The sequence below is a fragment of the Mandrillus leucophaeus genome, unplaced genomic scaffold (assembly GCF_000951045.1).
Source record: "Mandrillus leucophaeus isolate KB7577 unplaced genomic scaffold, Mleu.le_1.0 Scaffold150, whole genome shotgun sequence".
Classification (NCBI taxonomy): Eukaryota; Metazoa; Chordata; class Mammalia; order Primates; family Cercopithecidae; genus Mandrillus; species Mandrillus leucophaeus.
In genome coordinates, this window is record NW_012101477.1 from 2,926,379 (window position 1) to 2,952,143 (window position 25,765).

General features: G+C 44.9%; 1 protein-coding gene across 1 annotated transcript; it reads right to left on the reverse strand.

The window, feature by feature from the left end:
- Window positions 1-1,197: 1,197 nt before the first annotated feature.
- Window positions 1,198-25,765, reverse strand: ACTR5 (ARP5 actin-related protein 5 homolog (yeast); the record flags this gene model as incomplete). The annotated part of the gene is made up of 9 exons (XM_011974969.1): window positions 1,198-2,155; window positions 6,476-6,608; window positions 7,720-7,859; window positions 8,581-8,697; window positions 18,273-18,455; window positions 19,147-19,364; window positions 21,866-22,035; window positions 24,227-24,456; window positions 25,613-25,765. Coding segments are annotated over 9 exons (1,602 nt in total), but the record flags the coding sequence as incomplete, so codon positions are not given.

A 25,765-nucleotide genomic window follows, 5' to 3' on the forward strand; every position in this document is an offset into this window, starting at 1 on the left:
AGATCTTTTGACCAACAATGTGCACTGAGTTAACACTCCTGTTCTGGACGCTTAAAAATGGTTAAGATGGGCCAGGCGCGGTGGCTCATGCCTGTAATTCCAGCACTTTGGGAAGCCGATCACGAGGTCAGGAGATCTAGACCATTCTGGCTAACACAGTGAAACCTCATCTCTACTAAAAATACAAAAAATTAGTCGGACTTGGAGGCACAGACCTGTAGTCCCAGCTACTCGGGAGGCTGAGGCAGGAGAACTGCTTGAACCCGGGAGGTGGAGGCTGTAGTGAGCCAAGATTGCGCCACTGCACTCTAGCCTGGGCGAAAGAGTGTCTCTGTCTCAAAACAAAAACAAAACAAAAAAAAATGGTTAAGATGGTAAAGTTTATGTCACGTTGTTTTTACCACCAGCACCACAAAAGCTCAATATAGTCAAATTTTCAACTACAGTTTAATTTCCTTTGCCTCTTTTCCGTATCGATTACTATCTTATTTCGTTTATTTCTTTTCAATGGAGTATCTTCCCCCTGTGCATCTTCTGTTTAGGTTTGTGATAACCTTTCCTTTTTCCTTTGTCTAGGGTCAGCTGTGGTCTTCCATTCTCTCCATCACCACTGCTCCTTCCCTCCCAGTCTGCAGTTTCTAAGCCCTCCAGAGCTGGAGATCCAGGTGATATGACCCTTGGTAAACCGTATGAGCAAACAGGTTCTGTGGTGGCCTCATCAGAGGGGTGGGCTAGAGGCTCCATGAGATTTAAAGGTACAAATTCGGTGACAATGATACTAGCTCAGGGGCCTTCTGGGATCAATAATTGGTTGTCTTTGAGTTAAAATTCTCACCAAGCAATCTCTGTAAAAGGGAGGGGTTATCCGTCCACTTAAGACAGAGCTGGGAAGGTACAGGGAATGTGAGGTTATGGCAAAACTGAATAGGACACAGGATAAACCTCCTCCAGTCTCTTTCTTTCTTCCGAAAAGTCTGAAAAAGTTAAGGTGCCAAAAACTCAGAGGGACAGAAATAAAACATTTGTAGGCCTTGTATGGTGGAAAAGTTTCCAGCAGAGAAAGTATGAACAAAGCTGGCCACTGGCTCTGGCACCAAGCAGGTCCCTGGCTTGCAGAGTGACCTCACATGTTGGTAACTTTCTGGGCCTTTTCTCCTTATCTGTAAGGGGAAAAAATAGGAGGAGGGAAATATTTCTGGTTCCTGAGGCAACTGCTTTTATTGCACAAACATTACCTTTTATGAAAAATGTATCTTTTTAGAGACAAGGTCTTCCTATGTTGCCCAGGCTGGAGTGCAGTGGCTATTCACAGGTGCGATCACAGCACACGATAGCCTCCAACTCCTGAGCTCAAGCGATCCTCCTGCCTTAGCCTCCCACATAGCTGGGCCTTAACAGGCATGTGCCACTGTGCCTGGCAATAAACATTACCTTTTCATATGCATGAAAGACCTCCCCTCGCTGGGCATTCATGCAATTTCTGAATACATCCAGAAGAATAAAGTATCTACACGGACAAGATAAATTTTAAATAATTTTTTTAAAACAAAAAAGACTAAAACGTGGTAAGAAATCAGTCTTGTGCATTTTGTACATTTGTGTCCTCCACTCTGTCTTCATTTACTGCTACAGGAAGCTGACTGCACAGCCGGTCACAGTTGAACAAAGACATCAGAAGGCTAGTTAGTCTCTTCACCACAGAAGCCCCCAAGTGAACCTAATTCTGAAGGACAGGTCTCAGTGTCCCTTAACTTTGTTCTCCCCAGGAGAAATCCATTTTGCTGCCAAATGTGACCAACAGACTTGGGTGGATACATCTAGCACAATCACGGTCTTGTCATGCTGCCAACATGGCCCAAGGCATGGTGTGCAGGGCAGCCTCTCTGAAGGGCCTCTGCTACGCCTGCTCGCCAGCACCACCTCCGCCAGCAGCAGAACCCTTGCTGGATGCCTGGGCATCTGAGGAGCGGGAGGCCTGCTTCGGCAGGCGGATGGGGACATAGATGTTGGAAGCACGGTGCTCCTTGAGGTACTCTCCTCCCTTTTCTTCATATTCTTTCCTGGTGATCCAAACTTCATTATCATCTAGGTGGTCCAAGGCCCAGTCACGAGCACCGTACCAGGCGTCCAGCACAGGGTTTGAGGCAAGTTGAACCTGAAACACAAAGAAGATTCACCAGGACACCTCCACCAGGGCTCCAGGCGTGAATGTTCACCTGGCTCAGCTACAGCCCCCGATATTTTATCCCCAGAAATATACACATAGGTGGGCCCAGTGCACTCCAAGACAGTTCGGGGCTAGCTCCACACCCTGTAAACAAAGCTGAGCTGGAATGCCCAGATTCTTCAGAACACATGGCTGTCAGACATTTTACTAACACAAGACCTGACACTCGGGGTCAGAGAGGGGCCAGTGGCTCAGCCTCCTGCTGCGCGATGCTGTCAACCACAAGCTGTCAGGGAGAGGTGAAGCGGAGGCTGGCCTGTGACCTGGGGAAAAGGCCTTCCTGGCCCTGCTCCCCGCTCTGAGCAGAGGGAAACAGGGGCCGCTGCAAGGCAGCTCTAGCCAGGGTAGCAAAAGAGCCTCAGGAGAAATGGCAGCAGAGAGGGGTGACCTGGGCGTTCCCTGTGAGGCTGCTGGCACTTAGTTTCCCCTTCTTCTCATCGGAGTTGGGCTGGGGTTCAGCAGCTCTGAGAAGGCCCTCGGCTAGGCTGACCTGATCATTATGGTAACGCTGCAGCTCCCATCGGGCCTCCTGTGTCCTGGAGTTACCCGCCTCACTTCCTACCTCCCTCTCACCTCCCCACTCCACCAATCCCATGAGTTCCAGGTTGGAATGGTGGTTTCAGAACTTTCGGGAGTGAAGGGCAGAGGCCGTAATGGTGGAATCAGCATGCGCAAATGGAGGTGGGAAAGTGCAGGCTCAGGAGTCCAGCTGCTGGGCTTGCCACGTGGGCAAGGGGCCTGTGAACCAGGACCTCGCCACTAGGATAACCAGAGGCCCCACCCCCTGGCTTCAGGGGACTTAAGTGCATGAGTGTAAGGCACGTGGTAGATGCTGCCTGCTACAGAGTATTCAATAAAGCGTAGCTCTCATCATTACTAATAAAAAATGCAGCAAGATATATGATTAATAGACTATATAGCCATAAAAAGGATGCTCTGGAAATGTACCTATTCATATAAAAACAGTGTCACAATAATTCGAAAGTGAAAAAATTACAGGTTACAAAATAAGCTGTCAACGATCTCTTTTTGGTGAAAACCATACATGAGATGAAAACGACCGGAGAGTACACAAACAACATTGCTCGCAGAGACTGAAACTACAGTTTTCTTGGTTTTCATTTTGGTTTAAATTGTCTGATATTTTTGTAATATTTAAAAATGTTTTGCTGTTTAAGAAAAAACAGGAACTTAAAGTTGTAAATTTGCACATCTTGGGGTTCTCTTCCTTCTAATGATCACGGAGGGCCTTAGGTGGCCGGTGTGTTTGAGCCACTGCTGAATATATAATCTAAAATTGGAACATCAGGGCTTAGTGACGGTGTGACACACTCATGACATTACAATGTGAAAGGGGGCAGAAACAGGAGTCGGGGGGAGCTGAGGCAAGGTCAGGTGAGACCAAAACAGCAAAAGCAGGGCTGGGAAAAGATCTGGCTGGTAGCAGCATTCCTACAACCAATGCTCACAAAGTGATTCATGGGAGACTTTGGAAATTATCAAGAAACACATCTTGAAAATCCTCTACGATTTTTTTCTCTACTACTTCATCCTAAGTCGCTACTGCCAGCGTGACTCAGCCCCATGCTCACGCCCCTTCCTGTCACCCCTTGGCTTCAGCACTGCTGCTCTCTCCTGCTCCCCCCTCCTCTTCCTCCACCTCCTTCTTAGACTCATGGGTGTCCTACAGCCCTTAAATGCTAGTGTTCTTTAGGAATTCATCCTTAACATCACCTACCCTCCCGAAGAGTGCCCAGAACACATCTATGCTTGTGGCAGGTGGAAGGGTGTAAAACTACCCTCTCGCCTTCCCCCTTCCCCACCGAGCGCTCATCCAGTTAGCTGTGGCCACCTCTCCGTGTGTCCACCCTGGAAATGGAACACACTATCCTCTCCCTTAAGTCTGTCCTTCCTCCCACAGCTCCTCGTCCAGTGAATCTCTTATTCAGCAAACTAGTTGCTCCACCTAGAACTTAGGAATTATCTTAGGTCTCACTTCCCTCCTCAGATCCAACTTACTAACAAGTTCTGACAATTTGACTGCCTTAGCCTCTTTCACATCAACTCCCTCTCTTCCTCTCCCTCTGCCACTGCTTTCCTATTTCCTGCAGAGCTACCAAGTGACACTGTGCCAAGGGCTTGGGACACATTTCACAAGACAGTGGTTGTCTCTTCCCTAACAGGTAGATCTCGTAAGGAACATAGGAAAGGACAGGGAAGGCTTCCTGGAGGAAGTGATTTCCAGGAAACCAGCCACTGAGAGAGCTGGATGAGCTAGAAAGAGTACTCTATGCAAAGGGAGCCAGCATGTGCAAAGGCCCTAAGGCAGGAAAACTCTGGAAAACTAATAGCAGTGAGCTGTGGCTGAAGTGCAGGGTGGAAGGGGGAATGATGAGAGAACCCTGGACGGTTCTTCAAGGTCAGAACACAAGGGACCCTGTAAAGCCTGACGAGTGGAGTGAGGGCTTCCTCCTAGAGGCTGGGAAGCTGCCTCCTAACTGGTCTGCTTCCAACATTTCTCTTAATACCCTATTTTGCACATCAATGTCAAATATATCTTACTAAATGTAAATCAGATCACAGTCCCTGCTTAGGCTCCTTCATGGTTCATCACTATGGCTAAAGATAACAGCTGTACAGAAAAGCCCTACTGTTACCTTAGAAAGGCTACTTCCAAGGGTGGGGCCTTGGCAGGCATCTGGGAACTTGGATTTTGGGAGGTCCCCACCACCACCTGGTACGAGTGGCTCAATAAGCCCATTCATACAAATAATGTGGTTTATGCCAAACACATGTTTCCCTTCTGTGAGCCTGGAATTTGGGTATGCTCCAAGCAGGGGGCGCCTATGTGATCGGTCCCCAAATAAAACCCCAGGCACTGCGTCTCCTACCAACTTCCCTGGTTGGTGACACTTAATGCGCTCTTAAAGGCACTGCTGGGGAAATTATGTCCTGTGTGACTCCACAGGGAAAGGCCTCAGACACTTACACCTGGTTGCTCCCAGGTTTCACCCCAGGCACCTTGTTTCTCTGCTGAGTTGCCGTACTAAGTCACAGCTGTAAGTATGATTACATGCTGAGTCCTGTGAATCCTCCCAGAGAAACATCCTGCCTGGAATGGTCTCAGGGACCCTCAAAACAACAGCTCATGTCTGAGAGTTTATTACATGCAGGCCCACTGTTGGGCGCTTGACGTGCACCAGTACACCGAATCCCAGCAACACATACCGATTACCCCTTCCTACCCCTGAGAAAGCCAAAGCTTAGCACAATTCAGTAATGGTGACGATGGAGTCAGGACCAAAGCCCCGAGACGCCACCCTGAATGTACACTACATCATGCAGCAGAGCAGACCACGGCCAAGCTTCTTAGCAGGATGCACAGGCTCTGCACAGTGTGGGCTTTGCTGACCTCTCTACCTCACCCACCTCCTCTCCTCTTTGTCAGCCACGTGCTCCAGCAACACTCAGCCACTTCTCACTCCCTCAACAAGCTTCTGGCCTGTGTGCCCTTGCTCATGCTAATCCTTCTGTCTGGGATGCTCTCTCCAATGTGTCCCATGCCCCACACTGTCTACATGGCAAACACCTATTCATCCTGAGAAGATCCAGATCCATGGAGCCTTTTCTGAACGCCAATGGAGACTGCCAGGTGCCCATGCCTGTATATCCCTTATGCTCTGATTTACCTGGCTGCTGCCTGCTCAGATAGTGAGGTCCTTGCAGCCAGGTGCTGTGTTCAGGACATCTCAGCGTCCCCACAGTGCCTGATCCATGATGGGAGCTCAGACCATGTTTCTTGGTAATCAGGGATTTGGTAGGTAAATTGTGGGGCATTCACACCAGTCATAAAGATAGTATTTTAACAGAACAATGACATGGGAAAATGTTCATGACAAGTTCAGTTCAGCTTACAAAGCAGTACACACTCACATGTGTAGAGAATGTATGGCAGACAAGCTCTGCCTGCAGGGCCGGAACTGGGTAGGGAGAATGACTGACTTTTCAGGTACACTTTTTCACACTATTAGAATTCTATGCATGTCTTCATCTTCCAATTTAAAGAAACCACAAAATAGTATATAAAACACGATTTCCATTTTGCTTTAAAAATTAAACATGGACTTAAGATCAGAAGAAAAGCCACAAAAATGTTAACAGTGGATATTTCTGCATGATTATTACTTTTGCAATCAGAAAACAGGTAATGCTATTTTCAGAATAATTGACTACTCAAACAATCAGTACCTGAAAAGAAGACTGGAAGGGTCTCATCTCCAACAGTTCCTTCTCCATTCTGGCTTTCATCCCAGGATACATCGTGTTCCCGCCAGTGAGGAAAACGTTCTGAACCAGCGTTTCCTGAACGTCCTTTGGGTACCTAGGAAAGAAACAACTCCTAATATAGTCCCTTAACTCAAATATCAGAACAAAATGTGGATGCAGAAATGTAAGCTCTCAGTACAAAACAGAAAAACATCTACACAAAAAGCTAAAAAAAAAAAAAAAAAAAAAAAACCAAAACTTTCAATTTTCATTTGTGTCTCTACAGAATGCCAGCCCAATGTGTCCACATAGCCAGACAAAACCATAATGTGAATGGCCAACTTATCTCCTTAACATGATTAGAATTTTTATACTTTTATAATACATTTTTAAAAAAATAAACGAGAATAAATTTGCATACGTTTTGATAAAGTGTAACAAATTTATACGTTCCAGTAACGATCACTACAATCAAGGGACAAACATTTCCATTATCCCCAAAAGCCATGCCTCCCTTTTCAGGGCCCATCTATCGACCTGTGCTTTCTTTTTATCTTTTTTAATAACAGCTTTATCTAAGACATATTTGATCACTTTCCAACCACTGTTAAGACAAGGCTCAAAGGCACTCAAAGTGGCAGCAGCAGCTTTTTCTTCCTTGCTAGGTACACGTTTCCCTGTCGTTATAACCAACAGCAGCCAGAGTCCTACAAAATTCGATTCCCTACTTGACCAACTTGAATGATCAAACTCACACTTCAGGTAAATGCCCGCATAAATGGGTAAAACACCTGGATTCTTATGGAAATATAAACTCTTAAGTTTACATTTAAGAGGAATGGAAAGGAGGGGAAAAATTTTATTAGCTCTGCAATATTTTAGGGTGATTTAAGATCACTAATCTTTAATAATGTGAAGGTTTACATGGAAACCAGTGTACATGTTATTGGGTTGTTCAAACTTAAAAGACACTCTTAAAGCTACTCAAGTCAACCCAGCATTTATAGGTTCAGAAAACAACTAACTACGGAGCTCCAGTTAGGTGCCAGTTAGGTGCCAGGCCTGGTGATAAGAGATTAAGGGAATACTGTCTGAGCACAGCAAGTCAATGAAGAGAAGAGAGTGAGACGCATTTTCAAGTGCCTGACCATCACATCTACCATTCAATGCAAAATCCAAGGAAATGTTTCAGGAAAATAGAAGGAAAAGCAGATTCGCTGTCTCACCTGTCCAGAATGTACTGAAGAGTCTCTGCAATCCCAGCCTGCTCTTCTCCTATGAGAGATGGCTGGAAAATAATCTCTGGAGCTCGAATTCTTTCTGTCCCAACAAACAGCTGATGATATGCTGCCAAGTTAAACACGGGCTTTAAAAACCCAAGGTTTAAAAGATATTTTTAGGCCAAATGACAAATATTCCAGTGGCTAGTTTCCTCAAACTGCATTTCTTATCCCAACAGTTTCTGTCCCTTGTTAATGCCAGTATAGCCTCTCCCAACTCTCTTGACCTGCTAATTCAATTTCCTACCTTCTTCCAACCTGTATATTATAAACATGTACATGTTTCCATCATGAAATGGTCCCCGAGTTGCAGGGAGAGGCTTTGTGGAGAGCAGCAGTAAAAGGCCCAGCCTAAAGGACAAGTCTCCTGCTCAGTGCCTTGCTTAGTGCCCCATCCCTGCTGGCAAGGAAGCTCTCTCCCAGGCGGGTCTCAGACTCAGGACAGTTTATCTGGTTGGTATTGTAATGACAGAAACATAGACTCCAAAGAGGATTATGTGTACTGGCATTGGCTTAAATGTAAATGAAACCATTAGGAGCCAGTCTTCAGATCTCAAGTTCCCAATCACTTTCCCAAATGTTTCTGCTGGGTGGACTGTTTCTCACAGATTCATAGATCTTGGTGCTGGAACCAATCCATCAATCACTGGGGAAAAAAAATCCCTGATTTCAGATGTTTTAAGTATTGGTACCCAATTTTCTAAAAATATAACAGTTTTGTTTTAAGTCCTAAAGAAACAGACTAGCCCAGCCATTTAAGTCAACACCTTCAAAGAATAAGCATGTTCTGGGCTGTAGGAGTCAAACCTGGACAGTGGTGACCGGCTTCTCCACTCCAGGTGTTTCCTCTGAAAACAAGGGATCAAAATCATTCATGCTTTCCACATCTTCCAAAGATGGCTCCAGCTGCTCCAGGTCAGGGGTCTAAGAGGAGAAGCAGCAAAATGAAATGGAACCTGTACCTTCAGCAGGCCTCAGTTCTATCACTTTAGTGCCACAAAAAAGAACTGGGATCTTGCTCAATGTTCTAAAACCTTACATAAAAACTATGAAAATGTTTCTAAGCTATTTTTAAAAAAGCACACATGAACACGAAGACTAAAAAGCCAGGAACAGGCTTTGCTTTGATCTCCTACCTTTCCTACTTTATACAAGCCTTACCAACCCCCGCCTTCTCTAAAGCCTTCTGATGGTGCCAGCTCATGGCTGGGCCCCGTGGAAGACTTGCTGCTTGCATGAGTCACACCACCACACACGCAACTCTGAGGGAAGGGTGTGACAGCTGCTATCCTACAAGGCAGCTAGACTACCAGCAAAGTTAAAGCAATCTCTTAATAATTAATAAATACATCTGCTGGCCAGGGAGCGGTGGCTCACGCCTGTAATCCCAGCACTTTGGGAGGCAAAGGCAAGCGGGCTGCTTGAGCCCAGGAGTTCGAGACCAGCATGGACAACACAGTGAAACCCCACCTCTACAAAAAGTACAAACATTAGCTGGGTGTGGTGGTGAGCACCTGTAGTCCCAGCTACTTGGGAAGCTGAGGTGGGAGGATCACTTGAGCCTGGCAGGTTGAGGCTACAGTGAGCCATGATCATGCCACTGTAATCCAGCCTGCGTGAAAGAGCAAGACTCTGCCTCAGAGATATAAATAAATTATTAAATAAATGTATGTGCCAACACTAATGAGCTTAACAATCGGTCCCTTAACAGCAGGTCCTGCTGGGCTGGGAATGGGACTAGAGGCCCCAAGGTAGCAGAGTGCTTCCTATCTGTGGAGTCCTGCAGAACAAGCTCTCCTCTGTGACCACAATGAACCTGGGCAGGGTCTAGACATGCCGGCACCATTTCCAAAAGAGAAGTTAGGGCGCTTTTAATTCTAATCTGTACAAAGTAAGCTGGGGATGGTGGTGGTTCTGAAAGACATCTTTAACCATCTGTCACTGGACATCTGTCATTGGAGAGAAGTTGCGGGTGGAAATATTTAGTTGCATCCCAGGGAAGAATGCTGTAACAATGAGAGCTGCTGCAGAATGGGCTGTCTTATGAGGCAGCGTCTTGGGAGGGTTCAAGCGGAGTGTAACCAATAGCCAAGTATGCTTGAGAGGAGACTGCGCCAGTGAGTATGCATTCTGAGTCTCGCCTTACTCTCGGAATTTATGAAGTATGTAAATTACCAACATAATTCAGAGGACTTAAATATACTTCTCTCGAACCTACTCATATATACTGCAAATGTAAACTGGCATTAAAATAAGGCAATACCCCTCAATACCCCACACACATTCACACACCAAAAGTCATGTGGCAAATATGGCATGCAAAATGGGTGACAATGTACTCTAAATTCTGTTCAGTATAGATGACTCTACAATATTTGAGGGGGATTTTCCAGGCTTGAGGATCAACCCTGGAAAGGAAAGCGAACGTTTCTTCATGTGAGACTTGTGTACAGGATGAGGGGGCTGGTTTATAGGGGTAATTTGAGGAGGAAAGAAGATGGGTTGGGTGACACGAATCTAAAGAACCCTGCTCTCAGGGAAGGAAGGAAAAGCTGTCCCTGCCAATACTGAATCAGACACAGAGGGGAGGGACACCTGCTATCTGCACAATCCTCACTGCAGATATTGCTGTATTTGATGGGTGAGGAAACTGTCGCTCAGAGAGGTGAAGTAACTTGCCCAAGGTCACATAGCACTAGCAGACAGTGGACACGCGGGAAGAGACAGAACTACTCAGTTCCGAAGTCTCTGTTCTGCCTTAAGCTGGAGTTCTATAAATCATGAGGCCGAGGATAAGACAAGTGGGGGCTTTAGGAATATGGAAACGATCTAGCCTAAGGTCAGAGTAGGTAATACAAGAGATCAATGAAAGATTTTACACGCAGCAGCAAGGCCAGCTGCGACAATGACAGGCTCCTCTGTCCAAGCAGGGACAGCAGAGAGGGAGTAAAGGAACATTCCCCTTGCCATCTGCAGTTTGTGATCTGGAAGACTCTCAGCTCCCCTCACAAGAAAGGAGCCCTCCCACAGGAGTGTCTGTGCCTATTCTGCCTTGGCACCAAACCCAGTTCTTCAGGAATGACCCTAAAGGGTTCCAGGAGAGGAGTGGAAATTGATCATCAAAGTTGTTTTTCATTTGGTGGTTTGTCATCTGGGGGAAGCAGGAACCAGGAGGCAGTGTGACATAACAGAAGGCGGCCAGGCTCTGCAGTCACTGATCCAGCTTGGAAGGCAACCAAAGGTATATGAAAGGTCCACAGAGGCAGAGCTGGAAAAGCACACTCTGAGCCGCTTCTCCATCTATGTATAAGTGGGACATGAACTTGGGGCAGCGTTGGGTGAGAAATGAACAACTCTTCCCTCTTCCCTTTTAAACACACACTTAATTTGGTCCCTTAAATAATTCTGTCGTATTACTGGGTTGAAGACAAAAATATCATCTGTGTATTTAAGATAACTACAGACAAAACCTGTAACCTGTGATTCCCCAAGTAACAGGTGAAAGCAAGCACTGGGGTCCACTGCAGTCGTTCCTCTCTACACCCCACATTTTTACCCTATTTTTCATCTTCATCCTAACCTCCACCCTGGCCTCCCTCAATCCAAGTGATGACCTTTCCTGTGGATTCACACACCCTTCTCTACCCAGCCTGGAATCCAATCACTTTTGCCACCATCCCTCCATGAACTCTATCTGCTTCCGTTACATCCAACCAATAAGCCTGCAGTCTAAAGGATGCCTCCCAGTACTCTTTCCACTTGGGCTCTGGAGCAAATTATATTTTTAAAAGAAGGTCACAACAGTAACTTCTATCCCACACGCTTTGTGACCCTGACACTCCTCATAAAGAGGTGGAGGGGCTTTGTTTCCTCCCCTTGAGTCTCAGTGGGGGACTGTGAGGACTACAACCAACAAAGTATGGTGCAAATGATGTCATGTGACTTCTGAGGTAAGGTCCTAAAAGGTCATGCAGCTTTCTTATGCTTTCATCTCTTGAAACATTCACTCTCTGGCTGCTCTCTTGGGAAGCTCCCTCTTGGAAACCAGTGGCCATGCTGGGAGGAGCCCAAGGCACATGAAGAAGCCATGTGTAGGTGCCTGGGTCAAGAGTCCCCCATGAACCGAGCCCTTAAGTCCTCCCAGCCCAGATACCAGACAAGTGAAAAACCCTCCAGCTGATTCCAGTCCCCAACTATTTAATTCTTCCCAGCAGTGGCTCCCGGCACCTTGAAGCAGAGATCCCTGCTGTATCCTCTCTAAATTCCTCACCCACCAAACCCATGAACACAATAAAATTGTTGTCGTTTTATGCTGCCAAGTTTGGAGTGGTTTTTGTAGCAATAGAAAAGTTAAATACGCTCCAGCAGGGCAAGAGTGCAGAAAGTCCCACGTGCTATTTAGGCAATCCTGTGGTTATTCCTCAGCTTCCTTCTGCCTGCCCTTTCCCAAAACCCTTCTCCACAGTCTCCTTTCTAATCTCAACCCTGGGAATCTTAAAAGATCACCTTAGTTGCTTCAAAAAATGAACTTCCCTCTTTATTCTTCATTCTACTTCCTTATCTATTTTCATGTCCTTGAGAGCTTGTTTGGAGGTTCTAGCAGGGGAGCACAGCTACTCGTATACCCTTGATGGAAGACCGGTCCTCCTCTATTGGGGATGGTCGTCCTCTTCGACCAAGCATGCAGCTTCGGGAGGGACACACACGAAGTGGTGAGGACAGGAGACACCCGCCTAGCCAGCCAGATCAGCCGGATCAACCCTAGCAATCAATGGGGTGACAGATATCGCAGCCAGATCACTCTCATGTCCTATTTTCTTATCCTTCCAAGCCTTCCTTGTTTCAAAAAATAATTATCATCCTAGCTAAGATGACCATTCAAGCTCTTAACTCTCCCATCAATCCTTTTGGCTTCCTTTATCTCTGACTGCTCTTGCTCAATCTTCGTCCTGGCTTTTCTTCTGTCACCTAACTCTCCAGCGGTGGCATTCTCCAGGAATTTTTCTTTTCTCCCTTCCCATTTGATTCTGTCCTCCCCTAGCTCCACCTGATGTCCCGCAGAGTCCTGAAAAACTCCACCTGATGTCCTACAGTGATTTTAAAGATAAGGAGCTCAGGGCCAGGTGCGGTGACTCATGCCTGTAACCCCTGCACTCTGAAAGGCAAGGTGGGAGGCCTGCTTGAGACCAGGAGTTCAAGAACAGCCTAGGCAACACAGCAAGACCCATCTCTACAAAAAATTAAAAAGCAAAAAGTTAGCTGGGCGTGATGGTGCACACCTATAGTCCTAGCTACTAGGGAGGCTGAGGTGGGAGGATCAATTGAGCCCAGGAGTTTGAAGTTACAGTGAGCCATCATCACACCATGTACTCCAGCCTGCGCAACAGAGTAAGATCCAATCTCTTAAAAAAAAGGTGCTCAAAACTAAGCCAATTATCTTCCCAAACTTGGTCAAAGGCACTACCATCTACCCACCGCCTTTCAATACAGCCTAAGGGTTACAAGAGTGGAATCTGGAATTGAACTGCTCGTGTCTGAATTTGACCAGTACTACTTCTAGCTATGTGACCTCACTCCAATCTTTCCTTGTCTGTAAAAGAGGGATAATGATAGTACCTAGCCGTTGAGTTGTGAACATGAAACAGGAGGACACCTATGTAGGTGCTCAGCAAGGGGTCGGCACATGCCACATGCTCTATTCCTAATCAACACTGCTACTCTCGTCACCTTGGCTTGTAAATGGCAGTGAGATCTTGGGATCCTACATCTGATCCTACATCTGTTCTGTTTTCCCCCCTGTAGCCTCACCCCTCCCTTCAACCATCATCCTAACTGCCACCAGTTAGTTTCCCAAAACAAAATCTCATTGTCTCATTCACTTGCTCAACATCCCTGGAAAGCTACGAATGTCTGAAGGATAATATGCAGGCTCGTAAGCCTAATGGGTAAAGACCTTAATCTCCACTTCATCACCCACCACAGCCTTTCTTGTTCACACTCTATATACCTGCATGTGTGGTTCTTTCCACCTAAAATGTCCTTCCCTCCTGCTCTGCTACCTACTGAAATCAAATAATCTTCCTTTTTTTTTTAGAGAGGGTCTCGTTCTGTTGCCCAGGCTGGAATGCAGTGGCACAACCATGGCTCACTGCAGCTTCGAACTCCCAAGCTCAAGTGATCCTCCGACCTCAGCCTCTCAAGTAGCTGAGACTACAGATGCATGCCCAGCTAATTTAAAATTTATTTATTTATTTATTTTGAGATGAAGTGTCGCTCTGTTGCCCAGGCTGGAGTGCAGTGGTGCGATCTCCACTCACTGCAAGCTCCGTCTCCCAGGTTCACGCCATTCTCCTGCCTCAGCCTCTCAAGTAGCTGGGACTACAGGCGCCTGCCACCACGCCCAGCTAATTTTTGTACTTTTAGTAGAGACGAGTTTCACCACATTGGCCAGGCTGGTCTCAAACTCCTGACCTCAGGTGATCCACCTGCCTCTGCCTCCCAAAGTGCTGGGATTACAGGCGTGAGCCACCATGCCCGGCCAAAAAAAATTTTTTTTAGAGACAGGATCTATGAGGTTCAGGGATTGGTCGCAAATTCCTGGGTGCAAGCGATCCTCCCTCCTCAGTCTCTCAGTGTTGGGATTAAAGGTGTGAGCCACTGTGCCCGGCCCAAATAATCTTTCAAGGACCAGCTGAAACATCCAATCCTTTCTCAAAAAACCAAATGTGTATTCCCACACACATTTACCAGCATACCTGCTATGCTTCATTACAGTCAGCTAAGCATGGTGCTATAGCCCTCGTTTTTTGTTTTTGAAGTACCCAGGAAGGCAGGTATTGCATCTTAATCACCTCTGCATCCCTGGTATACTGCGCCTGGCACTGAGTGGTGGGCCCCTGGGATATACCCTCAAATTCCCCTGGAATAGAGATGATTGTAAAGCTTTGGGTTTCAAGAGGTTTCTTCAGCTGCCAAAAAAAAAAAAAAAAAAAAATCAACATTCACCTTCACCTAGCTTCATTCCAAAGCATACCATCTTAAGATAACTTCTTAGCTTCACAAAAATTATAAAAAGGATATTTACTTATCCCAATTCAAATGATTCACAGAGAGGAACAAAGCTGGTAATTTCAACACAGAGAACAGGCATCCAACAGAGAACAGTTTTCTCTGCCACGGTTGGCTTCTCTCCTGCTAGAGTTTGCCAGGGTCTCCACATGTCTTACGTGGTGTTCAGAAACACTAATATGACTGTTCTTTTGGAACTGCATGGAATGACAGTTTGCCAAGGCATACCACAGACGATGCAGCATGGTTCCCTAAAACAGCCTTGAGCGGCGTAAGAAGCAGCAGAGGCCAACCTTGATCTTGGCTAGTAAAGCGGGAGAACTTTCTATATCTGGCCCATTGTGTTTTCCAACAAATGATAATGCTCAAAAACTGTGTTCTCCCCCCTCCTACCCTCTTATGTTGTGCTTGTAGCTATGAAAATCAAGCATCTTCTGGTTTAAATACTTCATTACAATTCATGCTAACAAAGCCTGCTCCTCCACAACATCCTCACAGAAATAACTGCAGAATAACAAGGGCCAGAATAGATTGGTCTATAAGAAAACAGATTTTTGAGATCACTATTAGTTAAATTCCAGCTGTATTAATTCAGTTCAGCCATTACTGCTTAAGTGGAATTTCAATATGAATTTTGGTTCACATATATCGATTCAATTCATTCTAAATGAATTATATTATTGGAAAATAATACAAATACTTTTTGAAAGGTAGAACTGGCTAGCCAGTGTCATGGTAACTTTATCCCACAAATGTGACTGTAATTGACTCTGATCATTAAGAATTACCCTAAAATGCTGAACGCTGATTAACCATTAAAGGTTTAGTGACCAATCATCGCTTTTTTTTCTCTGAGACAGAATCTTGCTCTGTTGCCCAGGCCGGAGTACAATGGTGCAATCTCGGCTCACTATAACCTCCGCCTCCTGGGTTCAAGCGATTCTCCTGCCTCAGCTTCCCGAGTAGCTGGGATTACAGGCGCCTGCCACCACGCCCAGCTAATTTTTCTATTTTCAGTAGAGATGGGATTTCACCATGTTGGCCAGGCTGGTCTCAAATTCCTGACCTCAGGTGATCCGCCCGCCTCGGCCTCCCAAACTGCTGGGATTACAGGCGTGAGCCACTGCCCTCAGCCCAACTGATCATCAAATTTGTTGCACATAGAAAAATCTTTTGCAGTCCAACATTTCAAAACCCCCTAAACCCAAGGAGATTTAAATGTGTGTGCCAGAGCATAAAATGAAGTAGGTACCTACTGAGTATCTGCTGAAAGAATGGGGGAATGGGTGGTGAATCACAGCATGTAACAAATGCAAACAAATGAACAAAGAAAAGGAAAAACTAGATTCTCAACTGCTGAAGAATCACATCTTCACAGCTGTTTGGTTTTTTTTCCCCTTTTGAAATCTGAAATCCTTCATCTGCATGTGGCTGAGTGGCACTGCTCTGGTATAAAGAAGAATATGTCCTGCTAACATGTCGAGCATGATAAAAACTAAATATGGATGAATATATAACAAAGACAACATGCTTCCAGATTTCAGTAAGCAACAACTCAAACCTCAAACAAAGACCTGAAAACCGAGAGAAGCAAAATGGAAAAGGCACACTGATTCAGCTGAGGCTGATCTGGGATGCTGCGTTGGAAGAAGATGGTAAAGGCCCCTTCTACACAAGATCTTAGTGATCCAGTAAGGTGCTCTATAAAGCATACACTCATGTACTGTCCTCACAAAATTGACAGCCTGTCGAGATGCAAAGAATGCAACAGTGAGAGCAGAAACTATGAGCGAGCCTCCAGCTGGGAGCCAGTCACTGCAAAAGTAAGCTTCCTGTTGAGCCAAAGGCAACTCTGACATCACTGAGAAGCACCATGCTACACCCAAGCATCAAATGGCACTGACTTGCATTTTTCCAAAGTATCTTTTTTTCTAGAAGGATAGGTAATCAACAGCTTAATGAAAGTTGATTTAAAAAGAAAAACAAAAAAAAAAACCAAGAGGCTAGTCTGGTTTATCCTGCCTAAAACATGTCTCAAGGCAATAAGTTACTTTGTTTTGGAATTCTAGGGATGACAGATCCAGGAATAGTATGTACAATTACAAACTCTTTGTTCCAATTCTAAAGGCAGGGGACTCTACCTGTGACTTCTGGACTGAATACCTACCTGCAGGCTGCCCCTTTGCCATACAGGAACTAAGATGCTGGGGTCTAAGCTCTTTTGGCTACTTTGACACTTATTAACAACCAAGCACGGTGGCTCAAGCCTGTGATCCTAGTGCTTTGGGAGGCTGAGGAGGGAGGTTCACTTGAGGCCAGGAGTTCGAGACTAGCCTGGACAACTTGATGAGACCCCATCTCTACAAAAAAATCGTAAAAATGACTTGGGCATGGTGGTGCTCACCTGTAGTCCTAGCTTCTTAGGAGGCTGAGGTGGGAGGATCCACTTAAGCCCAGGAGTCTGAGGTTACATTGAGCTATGATCATGTAACTGCATTCCAACTGGGCAACGAAGTAAGACTCTGTCTCAAACGAACAGCAACACACTTTGTTTTTTGTTTGTTTGTTTTTGAGATGGAGTTTTGCTCTTGTTGCCCAGGCTGGAGTGCAATGGAGCAATCTCAGCTGACTGTAACCTCCACCTCCCAGGTTCAAGTGATTCTCCTGCCTCAGCCTCCCAAGTAGCTGGGATTACAGGCATGTGCCACCACACTCGGCTAATTTTGTATTTTTAGTAGAGACAGGGTTTTGCTGTGTGGGCCAGGCTGGTCTCAAACTCCTGACCTCAGGTGATCTGGCCTTCCAAAGTGCTGAGATTACAAGCATGAGCCAGCATGCCCGGCCTCAAAAACACTTATTAACAGTGCACGGGTGAGGAAAACAGAAGAGGAAGAAGAAAAAGAGAAAATCAAGGAGCTTATTCAGAGGGTCTTTAGCAACTAATAAAAGGCTGATCTTAAGGCAACCTATACATGTATTATTGAGCATAACTAGCAACTGCTGTAAAAAATTCATAAATCATGGATGAAGCATGATCCCTGTCCTTAGAGAATATCAAGATGGAAACGAGGTAAATGAATAATCAACCACAATATATTTAATAAAATACTAGAATAAAATTAAAGGAAGTATATGACTGCCAATGACTATCAGTAGAGCTGGTTTAGGTTCAAGACAGCACCACAGGTTTGCTGTGTGAATGTTCTTCCTATGTTAAATGCACTTTCTGCGCTCAGGTGTCCAGGGATCTACAGGGTGAAATCCCTTCTCACAGAATTTCAGTTGGTACAAGGTCAGTGCTATCTCTGCCACCACTCACGTCCCTTCAGCTCTCTTTTCCTCCCGACTCTGGGCAAAACTCCTTTGATGTCAGCCCTCTGAGGATACTCCTCCTCTCAAGAAGGGCTGCTCCTTCCAAGGCCCTCAGTTACCTCTGGCTTGCTGTCTACCACATCCACCTCGAGGTTGACTTCCGCTTGGAGGATTTTCTGCTTAGCCTGCTCCACTGCTGAACTGAGCTTCTGGATGTAGGACTGCAGCTCTTCTGGGGAGTCCATATTTAGCTCTATCAGAGCTTTGTGAAACTGATCCATCTGGCCATCCTCTAGAAGTTCCTGAAAAGAACATTCACAAACAGGAAGGAAAGTAGCTTCAGAGCCAAATGGAGAAAATGACAGCTGGAGAGGGCTTCCAGAGCTCCCCTGGCCTACCCTGCCCAGAGCCACACCTCCAGCTCCCTCCAGTTTCACACAGCTGCCCACCTCTCTAGCTGTCTCTAGGCTAGCATTGCATCACAGTTCTAGCAACAACTGATTAGGTAAAACTAATGATGGTGACAGATATCTAAAAGGTTGTTACCCCTTTTTTTTTTGGGCGGGGGGCGGAGAAAGGTTGTGGAGGAAGGTGGGAAAGTTACTAAGAGGAGACATGAAAGGAGCCTTCTGGGGGGGATGCTGACAATGCTGTTTCTTGACCTGACAGCAGATACATGGGTGAGTTTCACTTTGAAAATCCATCAAGATGAAACAAAGATTTGTGCACTTTGCATGATGTATGCTACACTTACAAAGTTTAAAAACATAAAGGAGTTTATAAGGTGAAAATAAATAATGCTGGAGTCCACAGCTCTTTCAGAAGCAGCTGCTTCTACACTGTATTCTATGCTGATGATCCCCCTTGCACTCCTTCCTGACCCCAAAGGTGACAAACAGTCAAACCATCTTAAGGCCAATGGAAAAATATACAAGAAAATCTGAGATCATCTTGTTAACACAGAAGGGCGCCCGTCCCTGTGTCTGCTATTACTTGCACGTATAGCAGTCGGTCCAGACGCTCCTGATCCAGCTGCAGCTTCTCCTCCCGCCGCCGGGCATTGAGCTCCTGCAGCCGCCGCAATTGCTGCTGCCGCCTTTCTTGTTTCTCCTCAGAGGTCAGGGTGCTGCCCAGGAGCTTGCTGGAAAATGGGAGCTGCATCTTGTGGACATTATTCTCATAATAATCAGGACACCGCCATTTGTGTAATTCTTCAAAGAAACAGTTTTGAAAGTTATGAAATGGAAACACTATTAACACAACAATTAAAGTCAATTACCAGCCAGGCGCGGTGGCTCACGCCTATAATCCCAGCACTTTGGGAGGCCGAGGTGGGCGGATCACGAGGTCAGGAGATTGAGAGCATCCTGGCTAACACGGTGAAACCCCGTCTCTACTAAAAATACAAAAAATTAGCCAGGTGTGGTGGCGGGCGCCTGTAGTGCCAGCTACTCAGGAGGCTGCGGCAGGAGAATGGCGTGAACCCGGGAGGCGGAGGTTGCAGTGAGTCGAGATCGCGCCACTGCACTCCAGCCTGGGGGACAGAAAGAGACTCTGTGTGTTTTGTTTTTTTTTTAAATCAATACCAGCATTTCAGACATAGGTCAGATGGAGAAAATACACTCCACCCAATCCCTGAATCCACTCAATCAACTAAAAGCAGCTACCAAACCTGGACATAATGCCAGCAGGCCTGTTCTAAAAGAACTGCTAAGTAAAGTTCTTCAGCGAGAAACACCACCAGAAGGAAGCCTGGAGCACCAAGAATGAAGAAAGAGCAATATAAATGATAAAAATCTGCTTAAACATAACAGACTCATCTCCTTATGAGTTCTTTAAAACCTATTCGACAATTTAAAGTAAAAATCACAACACTGTCTGATGGCTTTCCAATGTATACAGATGAAATAAATAAGACAACTTTAAGATAAACCGGGCAAAATAAAGGAGTCAATAGAGTGCTGACATTTCCACATTCCCCTTGAAGTGGTAAACACAGAATCTAAGTAGACTATGAAAAGTTGTGTTTACTGTAATCTCTAGAGCAACCACTAAAAACTACAATAAAAAGGTACAGTAAAAAACACAACAGATAAAATACTTAAAAAAGAAAAGCTCAAATAACCTAAAAGGAGGCAGGAGACAGAAACAGAGGAACAATAAACAGAAGAAACAAAACAAATAATAAAATGGTGAACATAAATCCAAGCATATGAATAATTAAACTAATTATAAATGGTTTAGCCTAACAATTAAATAGAGGTTGACTTTGAATAGATATTTTTAAAAAAATGATCCAACTACCAAGAAACTCACTTTGAATATAATGATATAGGTAGATTAAAGGTAGAAGGATGGAAAGACATACCATGCAAGCACATGACCCAGCAATCTATTTACTCTGGAGAAATGAAAATGAGTTCACCCAAAAGCTTGTCTCTATCCCAAGTCCAGGCAATCTTTCCCTCACTTCTTCTGTATCACTATGGTTTTATCTTTGCAAAATGTCACGTAAATGGAGTCAAATAGTATGTACTTTTTGAAACTTTTTTTTTTTTTTAACTCAACATCATGCCTTTGAGATTCATTCAAGTTGTTCAGTGTATCAGTAGTCTGTTTCTGTTTATTGTGGATAAAGACAGGATCTGATTATAAAGAGAAAGCATATGTAACCAACACCACAATCAGGATACGGAACAGTTCCATCATCCTAAAAAATTCCCTCATGCTCTCTCTTTATAATCATATCATAGAACTGTAAAAGAAAAAGTTGACTAAAAGAAAAAAGAGTCAATACTGGAGCACCTGGAGAACAGAGAAGTGGGAGCACGGAGAGTTGTGTGCTTCAGCCCTGTCTTCCGGCAAGCCTAACTTGCCGCTAACTCTCCAGACTGAGTATTCTCATCAATTATTTATTTCCCTGTCTGTCTCCCCAACTTCTTTGTATCCCAGGAATAACAGATGCTGAATAAATGCTTTCTAAAGTTAATTAAAACACAGCTCTTAACACATGAAACATATACTTAAAATGGTTAAAATGGCAAATTTATGTTACATGGTTTTCACAATTAAAAATTAAAAAAAAAAAAAGATGCAGTTTTTGCCCTTCAGGAGCTCATTATTGGTCAGCTGAGGTCAGCACCCTCAACGAGAACAAGCAAATCCACTATTGGAATAGAGCTGTATTCACAGTGGCATTGTCCATAGTCCTTTGGTTTTATATGAACTATTTAAATTCAGGAGGAAGATATTTTCATCACATTCAAGTGACAATAGTAACTAAAACTCACACTTTAATTTGAAGTGTAAAATACAACCAAAAGTCCAAGACAAGCTTGAAAAGAATAAGAAGTGTTTATGCAGCATAGATGTTATGCTAATGGTATAATAAAACAATTTCAATTGTTTTCTAACTTAAGATATTTTTAGTCTGATATGTTCTGCTCACTCTTAAAAATGTTTAGTATCTGGAAAAAGTTGAAAGTTGTACAATTCCAAGATCTGTATTACAGGCAAGTTATAAAAGCTACCATTTGTGAAGGGAAACCATACAACGTAAATCATCAGGTTACTGAATAGTTTAAGAAAGGGAATACAAAAAGGGGAAGGGGGTGCTTAAAAAGTGAGCAAACAAAGAATTACGCTGGCAATAATTTAAGGAATACAAGGTAGACAACACCCAAAAGCTGCAGGCAAACATCCTCTTGGATACCTTCCACATAATCCTCAGCGATGTAGCTGTGCTCATGCAGAATCTCCTCCATGCGGCTGAGGGTGATGGCTGCCAGGTGCCCAGGGTACTTCAGCTGGAGGAGACGCTGGAGGTAACCAGCTGCTTGGCTTCCTCCAAGATTGATGCGCTTGCAGTTTTTAGCATCTAATCTATAACCAAGCAGTAGAAAACAGCACTGACATTTCTGGAGGACAGAAATATGAAGCATCTTGGGAGAAACAAGATAATTTAAGGCAGATAAAGAAGAAACAGACCAGCAGGAGAAACACAAAACCTGACAGTTGGAAAGGACGTTAAAGCTCTCCTGGTATAGCCTCTTCTCTAGGCAGGCATTCCTAGTTCACCTATACAGTCACATGGCCACCTAACAGGAATGCACTCCAAAGTCAGATCTTAATGAGTCTCATCATATATTTCTCAAACTGTAGTCCTGGGACCAAGTATCCCAGAATTAGCTGGAGGAAATGTTGAACATGCCAATTCCCAGTACACAGCTGCTCTGGGGTAGGGCCTGGGAATCTGCATTTTAATGGGCTCCCTAGGTGACTGGTGAAGCCCAGAGTTTAAGAAGCCCTCCCCTGAACATTCCACATCTACTGATTAAGTAAACACATTAAGTAACCACACACATCCTGGTTTACTGTAAAAGAACCAGAGTAATTTTATTTTCCTAATGTGTGAAACTAAGTGGCAGAGCACTAGGAACTTGCTGTAGAAAACTAAAATGTCACTGCTGTATCGTACCTCACCAGCAGATGCCAGCATAGAACAGGATATGATTCACTCTGATAATTTCCCAGCCTTCAGGTAATTTTCTCTCAATATAACATTAACATGTTACTTTTATTTCTGCATATTCTCTTTACATAGAGAACTTCATACATCAGGAGTGTTTGGTAACACCTAAGAATTACTTTTTTCTTCATAGATTTTCACAGAAACCTCACAAGAAATTCAATGGTATTTGTCTTATATGTTCAGTCTGCTTTACAGTTTACAAAGTGCCATTACCTACCTTATCTCATTTCATTCTCAGAGTAACCCTGGGAAATCAGTTGTTCCCAATTGTACATGTCAGGAAATGAAGTGAGGAAGTTAAGTAGCAGAGCTGCAAACCCAGACATTCAGCTCTAAAGTGTGAGTCTCTTTATGCCATGTGAGAAACCTTCTCAGGAGAACACAGTGCTGGCCTAGGCTCTTACCAGACAGTGAAAGCTCAACGATCAAGTGGGAACAGACTTTTAAATATGACATAAACTACCCTTGCCTTTTATTCAACTTGAAAATATTTAGTATGGGTCCATTATGTGCCAGGCACTGTATCTGAAAAGTCTAAACAATAATGATTAAAGAACTTTAAATTTGCTGGGCACGGTGGCTAACCCCTGTAATCCCAGCAAGTTGGGAGGCCAAGGAGGGTGGATCACTTGAGGTCAGGAGTTTGAGACTAGCCTGACCAACATGGTGAAACCCTGCCTCTAATAAAAATACAGCCGGGCGCGGTGGCTCAAGCCTGTAATCCCAGCACTTTGGGAGGCCGAGATGGGCGGATCACGAGGTCAGGAGATCGAGACCATCCTGGCTAACACGGTGAAACCCCGTCTCTACTAAAAAATACAAAAAATAGCCGGGCGAGGTGGCAGCGCCTGTAGTCCCAGCTACTCAGGAGGCTGAGGCCGGAGAATGGCGTGAACCCGGGAGGCGGAGCTTGCAGTGAGCTGAGATCCGGCCACTGCACTCCAGCCTGGGCGACAGCGCGAGACTCCGTCTCAAAAAAAAAAAAAATAAATAAATAAAAAATACAAAAAAAATTAGCCGGGCATGGTGGCAGGTGCCTGTGGTCCCAGCTACTCGGGAGGCTGAGGCAGGAGAATCAATTGAACCTGGGAGGCGGAGGTTGCCCTGAGCCGAGATCGTGCCACTGCACTCCAGCCTGGATGACATAGCAAGACTCTGTCAAAAAACACACAAACAAAAAAACCCCACTCCAGAACACAAAGATGGTCTCAATTAAATTTATTCAAAACACTTCTACTGAATGCCTATTACCTGTAGATACTATGTTAGCTATCTCCCCATAAGTCAGAATTATAAAACTGTAGAATTATGGATGTGGAACTAAGAGATCATCCACCCCAACTCCCTCCAGAAGGTCACAAAGGACAGAACTATGGGCAAAGGGACTTACCCATAGTCACACAGTGAGGTAGTTCAAAGCTAAGCCCAAGGGCTCAGTTCATAGGCTAGTACTTGCTCTTTCTACTCTGCCTTTAAAGCACGCACTAAATGTTTCCTGAATGCTTCTCAAAATAGCACTCAAATGCCACAAGTGCAACTCACCTCCCTTCTAAGATGGGTAAAACATGTGTACACTGGTATCCAGATGAAATGATGAGTCCACTGCACATCGAGTTCTTTGGCTTATTGTGGTAGAAGCTGAAGAGGCTATCTATTCCATAGGCAACCTTGGGAATCCCATAGCACTCAAAAAGAAGTTCGGACATCATTTGCCGTGAATATAGTGGGTTGCACACAGCTTCTGTCAAAACTATAGGATGATCAACGCAGCCCTACTTTGAAAAGAAAGGGCAAATAGATGAGTGGTAACAGAATACTCTTTTTGAAGCATAGAAGAACCCCAAATCCTTATTGCAGGGCTGAATTTGCTTTTGGCCTCTTAATCAAAACCTGATCACAGGCGATTGTAAGACTCTCATCTCATCTTTACTGGAAAATACGAAAGTAGAGTCAATTTAAGTCAAGGTCCCATCCAAACCGTCAGCAAATCGTGTTGGCTCTATCTTCAAAGTATCTCCAAAATCCAACTGATTCTAATCACATTCCCTGCTACCTGCCTCATCTAAGCCACCATCATCTCTCACCTGGGTTATTCCAACAGCCTCCTAACTCGTCCCTGTTTCCACCCTATGACCCATGACAATTCATGCTCCATACAGGAGTCACAGTGATCCTTTTGAACATAAGTCAGGTCCTTCCTCAGCTCAACGCCCTGCCATGGCTCCCCATTTCACGCAGTAAAAGCCTATAAGGTGTGTGATCTGCCTCTCCACTACCTCTCTGACATCTTCTTCCAGGTACTACTCTCCCCCTCACACAGGCAGCCTTGCAATTAGGATTAGGGCACACTCCTGCCTCGGGGCCTTTTCACTGGCTGTTTCCTCTGCCTGGACTGTTTTTCCTTCAGATATTCACACGGCTTGCTATCTGAATCACCTCCTTCAAGTTCTTGTTCAAACATCACCTTCACGAGTCCTACCCTGACCATCTTATTGAAAAAAATGTAACTCCCTCCTCTCCTATCATGGCGTAGAATCCACTATATTTAATTCTATGTTTACTGCCTTTTCATACTAGAATATCTTTCCATAGTATTAATAGCTCCATAAGCACAGGAGCTTTTGTGTGTTCACAGATGTACTCCAAATGCCTAAAAAGTGCCTGACACAGAGTAAGTGCTCAATACATATTTGTTAATAAATGGACTTCTTAACAAACGAGCATATATGCCCAAATGCATGCTCCAAGATACAAGAAGCAGCATTTTATTCGCTGCTATACCCCCAGCGCCTAGCATCTGATCGACTAAAAGACAATCGCAGCTACTGAAGTGACTGTTACCTCTCCGAAAGCAGAGTGAGCGGAGACGAGACCGCACCTCTCCCCTCAAGCCCAGCCCAGCCCAGCCCAGCCCACTCCGCCCTTCACCTGTGAGGAGACACCCAGGTGCTGGAAGCTGTAATCCAGCAGCAACTCCTGAAGCTCCAGGTTGACCGGCACGTTGCGGTCGAAGGGCGAGCGCAGCATCCAGCGCAGTGGCTCCAGGCTGCCCAGGGCGTTTCCCACCTGCGGGCCCGACCC